This window comes from Protomyctophum bolini, assembly GCF_963924005.1.
Source record: "Protomyctophum bolini genome assembly, chromosome: 9".
Taxonomy (NCBI): domain Eukaryota; kingdom Metazoa; phylum Chordata; class Actinopteri; order Myctophiformes; family Myctophidae; genus Protomyctophum; species Protomyctophum bolini.
In genome coordinates this window covers 9,081,281-9,095,773 of record NC_137870.1, presented here as the reverse complement: position 1 = coordinate 9,095,773, position 14,493 = coordinate 9,081,281, and the positions used below count along the sequence as shown (strand labels likewise).

The window sequence follows — 14,493 nt, the reverse complement described above, 5'->3', positions numbered from 1 at the left end:
CGCGGCCCCCCTGCGCCAGCGGCGGCACCACCGGGTGCTGCCAGCAGCAGTGTGCCCTGGCTCAGAGGCACCCTGAGGACCAGACTCCCTCCTTCTCCTCCTCCATCAGACTCTGAGACGCTGCTGCTGCTGCTGGCATCACAACGCAGAGTGTTGGTCCAAAAAGACACCAATACCCAGCATGCATAGAGGAGAACACCCATGATGGATGGTTCAACTTGTTGTCCTGTGGTAGGGGTTTTTATATTAGAGATCCTTTGAGGTTGACATCTTCACCTTCAGTTGTGATGTTTTTTTTTTCGTTTTTTTTTCGTGCGTAAAAAGATCGATTGCTTGCTTGCTTGATTGATTTGATTGATTGAATACTTGCAGTTTGCAGGGGGATAAAAGAGGAAAGTACAGTTCAAGATCAATACAACAAGGTCTGCTAAGAGGATTTAAACCCAAGAATAAAGCCTTTTCTTGGCTTGTTTCCATTGGGGTCCTTCATCATACTCAATTCATCAAGGTTCTGCGCAAAATTAACAACAGCTTATTATGAGAGCAGCATATTCATGGCAGTTCTGCTGTGAGCGAAATATCCTTCATTGAAGATCAAGTCTAGAAAAGGATGCACAGATATTACAACAAATATCCCACTTTGATCTCTCCCTATTCTCTCTCAGTCAGATGCATATGAAAGGGTGATTCTTTCGTCTCCTTCACGGATCCGTCCCCAAATCGTCTTTTCAACAAAAACAATCCGCAGCAGCAGGAGAACTAAATTTAGACATCAAGGTCCCACGCTGTAAAGAATCCTCCCGATCCGGACCGCGGATGGTCGGGACAGATCAAAGCCGCCGCCGCCGTTTATAAAAACGGGCAAAAATCTCTCTCTCTCTCTCTTCTCCGTGCGTCCAAATGAAAACAGATTCCCCCGTCCTCCCAACAAACCGCAGGCCCCAGGTTTATCCTCCTTCAGGCGACCGTTTGGGACTGACAGATCTCCATCTTCCTCATCTCCTCTATCCGTTCATTCTCTCTCTCTCTCTCTCTCTCTCTCTCTCTCTCTCTCTCAGCCTCTCTCTCTCTCTATCAATCCCGCATCCTCCTCAGCATCTCCCTGCAGGCAGCAGCAGCAGCCACTCTGAGCAGGAAGTAGGCTAGGGCTGCACATACGACGCAGCGCGCGTTGCATTCTGGACAATGTGGTTTCTCCTCTCTGTGTGTGTGCTGTGGCTGCCTGTGGCTCATGATTATTGGTTTTCAACGTCTAATCTAAAGAACAGATTCCGAAACAAACAGCAGGGGGCGCTGTTTAATAGATAAATAAATAGATGAATGAATGAATGAATGAATGAATGAATGAATGAATGAATGAATGAACAAACAAACAAACAAATAAAAAAGACATAACTACAGATATCTTATCTATGAATGCACCATGTCTCTCTCTGTACATCTGTCTGTCTGTACGGCTGTAATCAACGTAACTCGAGAACCATTCCCCCCACCGACTTCAAAATAAGTTTGTGCACGTTCTACAGCTCCACAGGGAGTGCAGTCCCTGCCTGCCTGGTGTCAAGTCGGTCGGACCCACGGATGTCAAAAACCGCCATGCACAAAAGGCCCCGGGGCCAGGCTCTGGACAGGGCCCCTGCCCGCAGGGTCCATATAGCTTATTCCTGTATATGGAGCTGGCCTGTTAACACTCCATATTTGGGAATGCCTGACCACAGGACTCCATATATTAACGTGTCACAGAGAGACAGATACAGAAATCTCCATTATGGGCATAGAAGGGACACAGACAGATGGGTGGAACGGCCTACTCTGACACGGGTACAACGGGTATTGCATATCCAGGTGGGATCTCCAACTTCCATCATTAGTGACTACAGCTCTACAGCTGCGAGCACCATGCAGTCTAGTCAAATCAATGCACTGATAAAATCATGAGCTCTTTCTAAAATAATGTGCAATCAATTTATATTTCCAATGTTTACCCTGTATGGTGATGGAGGGAGACCTGCACACTGCCACCTGCTGGTTAAAGAGCTTTTAATTTGATGTCCACAATATGCAACGTTTCGGTCTGTCGACCTTATAGGCATTAGTAAGCAGGGGTGGACTGGCCACAGGACGTACCAGCCAGGCATATGCGGGCCGACCCCCTGGTGGGCCGGTCTGGGCCAAATGTTAAATTAGTTGTCTGTTGGTGTTGTTGTGTATTTATGTTGTACTGTACATGTGGTGGTGTTAAGGGCTTGTATTGCAACTATTTGTAAAAGTCAGTAGAGTATCTGCGTGCTGGTTGTGGTGGGCCAGTCTTGGCCAAATTCCGCAAAAATGTCCGGGCCAAATTATTTTCTCATTCCAGTAAGTCGAGTGTACGGAAGGAAGTACATATGTAAAGTTCAGTCCAGTTTGTTCTTAGTGTGCAAATGAAATAGAAAAACAATAAAATTATGAATAATGAAAGTTATTTTTTCCAGATAGTGCGGTGCATAGATAACCACCACAAGAGGGCAGCAGTGAGTCAGTGGAATGCATTTTGGCAACTGCTTGCTCCTCATTCAGAGAGAGAGAAACAGAGAGAGAGGAGAGAGAGAGAGAGAGAGAGAGAGAGAGAGAGAGAGAGAGAGAGAGAGAGAGAGAGAGAGAGAGAGAGAGAGAGTTGGCTGAATGACTAGTCTCTGGCCCATTTGGACACAGGTTCTGTTTCCTGTTTTTATTTTTACTTTGACCCTGCAGGCCTGGAGTGTAAATATGGACTCGGGTTCCACTCCACACAAACATCACGTAAAAAAGCCTTGTTTAGCCTTGTTTATTCTCATGCATTGATGTGGTTTACAAAACAAACATTGAACTAAAGTCAAACATAGAAGTGTCTATTTGTACGTCTCTAAATGTTTTGATGAATTGAACAAGGTGGACCCTCTTGTAAACAAGTGTAATGCTTAATTGGGTCGTCCACTCACAGTTAACAGTCTTTGTATTGAGTTTGTGCTTGATTGAGCTGGAATTCAGCAAAATGTTAATAAATATTTCAATCAATCAATCAATCAAAAACATTAAATCTGTGTATACTCAAAAGTGGCGAATTTACGTCATATGTAGACGAGCGAATCGGCTATTTTTGTCCTACACAAATTTAAATTCCCTTTGACAATGAATGGATGAAGTATGGTGAGCACCTCTTTAAAGTAGTAATAGGTAATATATTACAGTTTTTGAGTAACATTCCCGACACTGCGTGGGACGTACTGTATTTTTTACGAGTCCTTCACCTTTCCCTCTCCAGTCCTCCCCCATCATCCCACTTGGGTCTTCTTGGCTCTCTGATTGCATCGATGTGGTCGTTGTGTGGTACAGTGTAGGTGTAGGTTTGGTTTGGTTAAGGTGAACGACCCTATACCGCCCTTGAGCAAATGTGCATGACATGCAGCCTCAGAACTACAAACAGGCCCTTGGTACTGAGGTTACAGGTTCAACTCCTACGCTCGCATTACTCACACTCTGGACAGCAGCTCAACCACCATGTGTCCACGGAATCAGTTTGTTTCTCCACCACAGCACACAGCACTTATTTTATGATTTTTGCCTTTCTTGATAGTTACAAGTGAAGAGAGACAGGAAGGAGGGAGGGAGAGTAGGGGAGAGACAAGTCGTCATGAACCTGGACCACTAGGCCGCAGCGGGCAACCCCACAACACACAGCACTTTACCTACCCGAGACAGCATGTTATTTAGACACATGCCAGGTTCATTTGTTTACCTGCCATAATAGTTGAACTATACTTTCAATGTACAGATTGTTATCTTTGATATCATGGTTTACGTTAGACTCATGCTAGGTTCTTGGTTTGCCTGTGTTAAACAGTGACGTACTTATACTGTACGTCACTGTTTAAAGAGTGTCTGCCAAATACCTAAATTCTTTAATCCAGAATCTGTCAACAGCGTATCATTTATGTTGGTTATTATGTTTTTCTTTCACAGGGAGCCATATTTGAAAATGTGGAAAATAGTATAGGGCTGACTGTAACTATTGTCATACTTACTGTACCCTGGTACAGGCTATTGCACATAGCAGAGAATGCCTACTGTACTGTACAAATGCTTCACACGAGGAGGGCATATAGCACGCAGCCTCCCAGCGTCGGCAGGGGGGCAAGCTCCGGCCTCCAGGACTGGCGCCCAGCGGTCACACCCTGAGCACCGGACCAGACTACAGCACTGTACATCCCCAGTCAACCATGGGCAAAGGAAATAGGTGGACACACGCTCATAAAGCTGTATACTATGAACCCAGTACACTATAATATATTATACTACCTGTAGATAATAGCTCCTATCTAGTGCTGCACAACCCAGCGGCATGGGCACAGAGGTTCATGCCCTGCTGTGTGTGAGTGTGTGTGTGTGTGTGTGTGTGTGTGTGTGTGTGTGTGTGTGTGTGTGTGTGTGTGTGTGTGCGCGTGCGTGTGTGTGTGTGTGTGTGTGTGTGTGTGTGTGTGTGAGTGTGTGTGTGTGTGCGTGTGTGTGTGTGTGTGCGTGCGTGCGTGCGTGCGTGCGTGCGTGTGCGTGTGTGTGTGTGTGTGCGTGCGTGCGTGCGTGCGTGCGTGCGTGCGTGTGTGTGCGTGCGTGCGTGTGCGTGCGTACGTGCGCACAAATTGCTCTGCCTGTGTCATTGAGTGACCCTCAGCCTGCTTATCAACACGTTGCCACATCACCGTTGGAGGTTATTCCAGTCCACAGTATACTGTCCCACTGCTGAGCTCAGCCTATAGAGACGCTACGGCAGTTAGATGTTAAATCATGCACTGTTCGCACTTTAAATAAAGCTCCATGGTTAAACGAGGACATTCGTTCCCTTTGACAAAAAAATGCAGAAGTGCGGAGCGCCGTTGGAAGTCCTCTAAATTCCTCTAGTTGATTTTAATTCCAAAGTTAAGGCTGCTAGAACTGCATACTTTGCTAAACTCATCTCATCCAGTAAGCGTAACCCCAAAGTCCTCTTCGATACTATATCAATAATCTCGTCAACCCGCACCAACTCCAGACCCTCCTGTTTTTTTCCATGAATGACTGCAATGATTTCCTCACCTTTTTTGTCAACAAGGTTGCCAATGTTAGGGCAAGCATACTCCCCTCCTTTGCCTCCCTCTCATCAAGGTCCCACCCACCAGTCTATCCTGAACCACTTTCAACCCATTTCTCTCCTTCAGTTAACAAAGCTAGTGAGCACTATGAAAACCCCCTCCAGTCCACTAGACGTGATCCCTACTAGGTCAAGGTCAAGTTTATTCATATGTCCCAAACTGGGCACTTCGTTTTACAGCAGACAATACAGTACAACATACATAACAACAGACATACGTATACATTATCACAAGATACAGATGTTACATTAAATATAAAGTGCAACCAGGGCTAAAGTGCACCGAGTGTAACTACATCTACCTCCTCCTGCTTCCCTTGTTGATGGCTCGGATGGAGGTAGGTATGAATGAAAATTTGTAACTGTGCGTTTTTGTAACAGGGGTCTTTAACCATTGGCCGGATGGCAGGAATTAATATTCCCGGTATAGGGGGGGTGAGTACTAGTCTTCTAAAGGATGTTTTAGGATCTATATGGGCCTTCCCTTCTCAACATTTTTAACCTCTCGCTGCTCTCAGGTCATGTTCCCTCCTATTTTAAAATTGCTATACAGCCGCTTTAAAAAAAGCCTGGATTAGATCCTGCATTACATTGCAACTACCGCTAGATTTTAGAGGAAACTGTTACTAACTGAAGTTGCCCGAACGGCCAAGGCTCCAAGAACAGTCAGAAATGTTCGTTAAGGGCTTTTATTTTCCCCAAACTCCTCCCCCAACCTCCAGACAGTTTTCTTCAGTGCAATTCACATACACAAACTAAATACTGGCCAACAATAGACCAACAGAACAAATACCTAGGCATGCAAACACAATTGAACAAGATCACATAGGATGAGAACTCTCTTCAGGTTAACCCTTGGTCACCCAAGGCCCTGTAGCTCTCCCTCAGGACTGTTACCCGTGTTAAAGCCCACAACCAACTAACCCACTTGTCCCTGCAGCCTCCCTTAAATAGGGGTGGATCATACCACAGGACACAGAGCAATTAGCAACCTTTCTTCTCAATAAATACTTATAAATAAATACTGCCATAAATAATCCCTTGTATAAAAGTAACCTAAACATACTAAAGATGTGTTACCATTAAACAAATATAAATAAGCATGAACACTCAATGACAAATACTCAAAGCATAAGAAGTAACCCCCCCCCCTCCTCTGCATAGCACTTGGCCCCTTCCTAAATCAAGGGCAATGCCACCAGCAGTGCAGGAGAGACAATTAGCAAACAATCAGTGAACACACAGTTTTCCATACACAAGTTTAAAACATTAGTCCTTGCATGTTATAGAAAGCAGTTTCAAGTGTCTTTGTATATAGGGCACGGGTTGCCCCGTGACACTAACCAACTTTTAACAGTTTTAAATACCCACAACATTTTAGATACATTTCAGTCAGGTTTCAGACAAAATCATTCTACTGAGACAGCTCTTCTTATATGAAATGATTTATTAATGTCTTCAGGTGCTGGCAAATGCTCTATTCTAATACTACATGACTGCTGCTTTCGACACGATTGACCACAATGTGTTGATAGATAGGCTCAGGGAACAGGTGGGGGTTACTGGGACCGCCCTCGACTGGTTTGCCTCTTACCTCTCAGGGAGAGGTTTCTCTGTTCCGTAGGTAGGCCAACACTTTTCACCTGCCTTAACAAAACCACCATGGACCACCTCCAGCGAATACAAAATGCTGCAGCTAGACTGCCCACCAGGTCTAACAGAAGGTGCCGCACATCACACCATCCTGGCCTCCTTGCACTGGCTCCCTGTTAGCTTCAGAGTTCATTTCAAAGTCCTAGTGCTCACCTATAGAGCTCTACATGGTCAGGCCCCAAATTATCTCACTGACCTTGTCTCACGTTATGTACCAGAGAGGGCCTTAAGGTCGGCCGAACTTACTTCGGCCGACCGTTACTTTATACTAACAGTGACTTTTCAAAGTGGGGTCCCGGGTTCGAGTCCCAATCCCGACAACTTACTTTGTATCCATCAATAAAGGCCAAAAAGACCTCAAAATACCCCCCCCCCCCCAAAAAAAAAAATCACCAGAGGAAGATTGTTCGTTGGTCGAAACGTTGTCTTTGCATAACGACAGATTAATACCGGGAAGCACACACACATCTGTTTGTGTGTGCTCTACTGTATATGCTTTGCTGTCAGAATCAACACTGTACCTCAACCTCGAGTGACTCCATCTCTGTTCCAGTAACTGTGATGTGGATTAAGGCAGAGGTGACACAGCAACAGATGTTTGACATATTGCAAAATCTCTGGAGTTCACTAGACTATAGGCTGTATCACGAAGCTGAACGGTTTGTAGGCATAGGCCTGGCTGTGTGTGTGTGTGTGTGTGTGTGTGTGTGTGTGTGTGTGTGTGTGTGTGTGTGTGTGTGTGTGTGTGTGTGCGTGCGTATACATTCTTTAATAAGAAATGAAGTAATGAAGATGTTTAACGATAATTGAAGTCTTGAGAACGGAAAATGAAATAATTTCATGCTCTCATGAGTTAAAGATCTATAAGGGTCCATGTGGTTAAAGACCTATAAGGGTCCATGTGGTTAAAGATCTATAAGGGTCCTTGTGGTTAAAGATCTATAAGGGTCCTTGTGGTTAAAGATCTATAAGGGTCCTTGTGGTTAAAGATCTATAAGGGTCCTTGTGGTTAAAGATCTATAAGGGTCCTTGTGGTTAAAGATCTATAAGGGTCCTTGTGGTTAAAGATCTATAAGGGTCCTTGTGGTTAAAGATCTATAAGGGTCCATGTGGTTAAAGATCTATAAGGGTCCTTGTGGTTAAAGATCTATAAGGGTCCATGTGGTTAAAGATCTATAAGGGTCCATGTGGTTAAAGACCTATAAGGGTCTTAAAAAATGGCTGCAAAAAAGCATAATCCAAAACGTTTTTGTTCTCACAAGTATAGTATAATGTGTCTGTGTCTGTGTGTGTGTGTGTGTGTGTGTGTGTGTGTGTGTGTGTGTGTGTGTGTACGTGCGTGCGTGCGTGCGTGCGTGTGTGTGTATGTGCGTGCCTGCGTGCGTGTGTCATTGTTGTTCACAGCTGAAATAACGTCCCCCGCTGCGTTGTGATTGGTGCTCCATCACAGAGGCAGCTGGAGCAGTCAGGTGACCTTTGAACTCCAGCGGCCAGATATCAGATTGACTAATTAAATATTTATCAGCTACAGAACAGTGTATCTGTATCTACAGAACAGCCATGACTAAATGTTTGGATGAATTGAGTACAAAGGCCCCCAATGGAAACAGGGTAACATGTCATTGGTCTGACCTCCGTTAGTCAGTTATAAATAAATGGTGCATTGACAGTACTGTATATAGCACCTTTATCCAAGGTGCATTACAAACACACACACACACACACACACACACACACACACACACACACACACACACACACACACACACACACACACACACACACACACTCAAGGACACTTCAACACCCCCTGAGCCAATGCCGACCTTGTATCAAACTATACTTCATTGTGCTTTATTTTTGCAAACTGCTAATAAAGTATTCAATCAATCATGTCTTTCTGGCCTAGGCCGGTCCAGGCACCATGGCTGGTAGTCCTGCATGACAGTGTGTCGCGGGTTCGAGTCCCGATCCCGATTAACTTTACTGTGTGTCTTCACCCCCATCTCTCTCCCCGTTTCCTGTCTACCTACTGCATGTGATCTATCAATAAAATGCACAAAATGGCAATAAAAATGATCACATATAGTGATATTTGTCAGGTGAAAGAAGCGCTGGTTTCTTTATTTAGTAACGAACGCTCCTCTCACCCGGACGGTCTCAATCATAACATTACTTTACATAACATTGGGTGTCTCTAAAGATTCATGTTACCTGCTTCCTGTTACGTGTTTCCTGGTCATGTGACCTGAGTAACCAATACATGACAGCAGCGTGTGTGGCAACCAATCAGGACCAGGTGCTCAGTATGACTCGTGTATGACTAGGTCTTCTATTTCATGAGCTGTTGTTAGCCGGTTTCACCTGACAACCCCCCCCCCCCCAAAAAAAACAACAACAACTATCTTAATCATGTGTTTCTGTATGCGTATCATGCAGCTACAGAGCAGCTATGTGTTTCTGACGGTATGTGTATCTTATCCACATCATTCAGCATGATGCTGATGCAATCACTGATGTTGACTGTTGGAAATACTACAGGACTCGACTATAATGGTTAACCGTAAGAGTGGGCAGCTACAGTCAGTTAGGCCCCATGCAGTCACCCTCAGGCCCACTGCAGTCACTGCAGTCACCATCCATCCATCCATTTTCAACTGCTTATCCGTAGTCGGGTCACGAGGGCAACAGCTCCACCAAAGAGCTCCAGACTTCCCTCTCCAGAGCAACACTTTTAACTTCGGAAAATCGGATTCCACGTGATTCCACGTTTGTGTTTAGATTTATTTAAACAAATCGGATTCCAATCTGGATGTGAAACTGGATTTGGCTGCAAGTGTAAATGGGACCTAAGTGAATGGACAAAGTGTGCCCTCCCTGGGTCCCAGACTCAGGGCGGACAAGCAAAAACTAACGGCGATTACGTCAATGAATTGTGATGGGGCGGTTATGTAATGATGACAGGCCTTTAGTACAACATGCTGCCAGTATTATCATCACTTTACAACAGCATTATAACCCTGAATCACCCCTTTTGATCCAATCATTCTATCTCCACTCGGCAACAAGCACAATTATCTTTCTGACAAATGAAAGTACCACATTCATCATTCATATTTTGCATTCAATTTGAACTCTGGAACGTTTTAAGACGTTATGCAACCGCCCAATCATTGCGGTTGGCACCGTGCTTCCTGTGGAGGGTGATAGCAGCGGTAATCTAGATAAATGTGGGATCAAGGTGGTGCGTTCTGCGAAGTAGAGACTCAAAGGTTCAAAGGTCAAGCCTGATAACATTCACTGAAGCTCTCCTTTACCCTATGGTCTTATGACCAGATCCAAACTGTTCATTTGAGGGACAGAAGTATCACTTGTGTTTAACAAGTGGGACGGAACGGGGTTAGCAACGTATTACTTAAGTTCCAATGAAATGCCTTGATGTCATATTCGACCGTATAGGCCACATTTTGTTATTAAACCTTCTGGCGTCTCACATTTTGTTTTAAACTGCAATTTTTGGTCATGGGGTGGTATGGCCGACTTGGTACTGTAGCCTATAGGGGATATTTCTCATGTTATTTTAACAGACTTAAAAACACATAGACAGGAAAAGTGACAATGACAGTCTTGACAGAGCTTTACAACAGAAAGCCACCTATTAGGGGGCTCACTGTTAGGGCATTTGAACACTGATGCCTGCCAGTCACAGGGTCTCAATTTGTGGGACGCCCGAAAAGTCTTGGAAATGAAGGACTGTCTCACGCAAAGGGGGCATCTGCGGGGGTCCTATACAAAGATAAAACATTACATACAATACAAGTACACAATAAACATATGTACGTGATATAGTAATCTCATAATCTTAGTCTTAGTCAAGAAAATCATGCACACGGCCTATAGTAATAGCCACAGTGACAAAGATCATTGTGATAGAAATGAGACAGACTCCAGTGACTTTCAATGTGAGGCCGAAAGTGACTGGAGTCTGTCTTATTTCTCTCCAAAACTCCTTGAATAATGATTAGGGATTACTAAATTCACATTTCATATCACACACACAGCATGCAGTAAGAACTCCTGTAACTTATTGAAACCTGTTATCAAAAACCGATACAGATATTTCCTGATACTACGTTTTTGAGATATTACGTTTTTGATTGTATTTATCGGACGATGAGAAAACAGAAACGTGATTCCCTGCGGCGACTATACTGTCGCTGAACGGAGGAGAAGAAGAAGAAGAATGTTTTTTCTCTTTCTACGTTTTAGTCCCGGAAAAGGACAACCAAATGTATTCTCCTTTGAGCTGAATACGACGTTTGGGAAACACTTTATACTCGGAATTCCTGGCCACGCCCCCTACTTCCGTTTCGTTCTTTATTTCAGTGGGAATAAAAAAACCACAACAACCTTTTCTTAAGGATTTAATTGCCGCTTCCGACGGAAACTTCAGGTTCCAAGAAAACATCTTGAGATCCAAGGAAGGCAACGGCATCCTGGGGTCGGGGGAAAAAAACCAAATGCTTGGCCTTGATTGAACCCGTTGTTATTAACGATGTCCCCTCGGGCTGCAGTGAGACCTGGGGGGGGTGTCACCCAGTTTTATGGCCTCATAAACCTCTGCTGGTTACCATGGTAACGGGACAGCAGGGGGGGGAGGGGGGGGGGGGGTCTGGAAGGGGATCAAATGAAGAGGTGATGTGAGGAGACTCTGGGCCCTGTTTATCACCCCCAGAATCCCAAACTAAACTTCTTTGCTTTTTGTTTTTTACTATTTTGAAAAACATCTTTAAAAATAGCTCAAATAGACCGATCTTCAAGCTGGCAGCGTTTCGGTGTAGATCGGTTAGTTGAAGTATTTTAAAACGTAAGGGTTATGGTTTTCTAAGTAAAAAAGAAAAGGGCAAACAAGTTTAGGAATAAGGGGTAAGGCACAGGCGACACTAGGGCCCTCACAGTCAAATCCTAAGTGTTAACTCTAGAAATCTTCTAAGTCATGACTTTTTCCTGAAACATGTCAACATGTTTTTTCCCCAGGGACCTCCAAGCAAAGGTTTGAGTTAAAAATGTTCCTATTCAAAGTTTTGCACAAAATAATGCCCCCAATTTTTCAAAAGATAGCAGATCTACAAGCTCATAGTGTGGTACAAAGGGAGCGTTATATGAGCTTGTGTATCTGCTATTTTTGAGGACATAGCCAAATGAAAGAACCCCACTTTGAGAACAAAAATATGTGCTATATTATACTGTACGTAGCTAACATCTGAAATAACACAGATGTTTTCCCCAGAATGAGCTCTGTAACCAAATGAACCCTTGAGTACTTCTACTTTTGGTAGGCCCTATCTTAAAAATATGTATACTAATACTTTTGTACTTTTACTCAAATTATCTTTTACTATATGAACTTTCTCCTGTATAACAGAGTAATTCTGTGCACTGCAGTATTTGATTATTTTTACTAAAGTAAACTCTGTGTGCTGCAATGTGTTGCGCAAGGAATTCACGTATGTCACAATTCTCGTCCTTACTGTAACAAAAAGAAAATAATAATAAGGCAGATACAGTATTCCATTCATATCTGCGTTTGTGTTGCACTATGACGTTTCCCGGTGGGTGTTTGTTGGGGAATATTGTTATTATTCACTGTATACACAAGACCAGAGAGATACGTTCAAATGAGTTGACGATTCATTGATTGAAATGAGAATGTTTGCCTAGACCGGTAGTTTTCAACCAGTGGTCCGGGGACCATGCACCAGTGGTCCTTGAGAGGGTTCCAGGTGGTCCCCAGCTAAATGAGGTACAGTTGGTAACCAAATGGACCCTTGTAGATCTTTAACTCCTACGGGTTCATTTGGTTTCATTTGACACTCTCAAGAGTTACATTATTGTTAAACATCTGCATTACTTAGATTACATTAAGTCTATAAACAATTAGAGAATGTAGATTATTTTTTCTCCATTCACACCTGTTATCTCCTATGGTTTCACCATCAATGCAGCATGGTATTGTGGACAAAGTCCTATCCGGCGACAACACAATATTCTAAGTCCAGGCCATAGTCTTTGGTCTGAGAGGCTAAATGTCATCAAATGGTGGTCTGTGGCTCAAATATAATATTGAAATTTAATTTAATTTAGAGGATAGCCCCTTGAGGTGCATCATCTCGTTTTAGAGGGGGTCCTTAGAGGGGGTCCTTGGGCACAACACAATGAATACAGTACATAGACAACACAATGAATACAGTACATAGACAAAACAACACATCAAACATGTCAACACACAACAATACACTTACAACATCAAGAAAACATAGAGGCCTCTCCAGTCCACTCAAAACATGCAATTCAATTCAATTCAATTCAAAGGGCTTTATTGGCATGAGAAAACATACGTTTACATTGCCAAAGCAGAAAGAACAATACAATGATACAGCAATACAATCAGAACAAAAAGTATGTACTTTGAAGGTCAGAATCTTCAATAGATCAACTTCTGTGTACCAAGATCACTTGATGCAGGTATAGTGCAGGAATATACACAATGATTAGTCTTTAGGGTGGTTGTGTTCCATTTGATATCCTTCTCCTATCACAGCAACTCACAAATCTTGCTGCTGTGTTTGCACATTGTTGTACTTCGCCCAGCAGATATGGGAGTTTTTTGTCATTGGTCATGTTTTCAAAATCTCTGTGTGTGGTTGTAATCTGTGGGATGCACTGAAACACCTTACAAACACGGAAATGCTAATAATAGTGATAAAAAGATAAAATGCTCTACATAATGGGCCTTGATGTGAACTGTTTGACTAGAAGACGATGGAGAGTTGAGCACACAGAGGGTGTTAGATTCCTGGAGTCTCGGGGACAAAGTCTACACGGTGACACTGGGGTCAAAATGACAGCATCACAGTGAGCACTCTATGACCTGTTTGATGACTCACTAACTCACACACACACACACACACACGCACGCACGCACGCACGCACGCACGCACGCATGCATGCATGCACGCACATAAATGCAAAGACAATCATATTTAGTGAAACATGAGATACCACAAAAAAGAGCTAGCATGATCAACACCTAGTATCAAAATCATTTTGTGTGTGTGTGGGGGGGGCGTGTGTGTGTGTGTGTGTGGGCTGACTTGACTCAGTTGATTACATCAACTCCACTACAGTCTTTCTCTCTCTCTCTCTCTCTGTGTGTGTGTGTGTGTGTGTGTGTGTGTGTGTGTGTGTGTGTGTGTGTGTGTGTGTGTGTGTGTGTGTGTGTGTGTGTGTGTGCGTGTGTGTGTGTGTGTGTGTGTGTGTGTGTGTGTAATGTATGTGTTTGCAAAGCCCACACAGAAAACCAACAGAAGTCAAAGTTGAGATGAGTTGAATTCATCAGGATGTCAGCTGATCTTCATGCATGGGGGTCCAACTTTAAAAGCCTCTCTATCTGAACACATTGGTTCTGTTCTCAGACCAAACAGTTCCAGTTATTTTCATGTCTGCATTTGATTGATTGGTTTATTGGATTGAATACTTTAGTAACAGTGAGTGGTGGAAAAAAATAATAAAAACTAAATCTCAAATTCTTCACTAAATTAAAAGTATAAACAAATACTGCAATGTAGAAATTATACAATTAAGTAAAAGTCTGGAATTCAAAATGCACACTTCCGTAAAAGTGCAAATAAGGTATT

General features: G+C 43.4%; 1 protein-coding gene across 1 annotated transcript in view; it reads left to right on the top strand.

The window, feature by feature from the left end:
• Window positions 1-9,229: 9,229 nt before the first annotated feature.
• Window positions 9,230-14,493, top strand: part of LOC308321307 (uncharacterized protein) — a gene marked incomplete at its 5' end in the record, with an annotated part of 12,984 nt that continues 7,720 nt past the window's right edge. Inside the window, one exon of the mRNA XM_080772148.1 lies at window positions 9,230-9,262. Within this exon, the coding sequence (XP_080628274.1) occupies window positions 9,230-9,262 (33 nt within the window). The remainder of the gene's footprint in view (window positions 9,263-14,493) is intronic.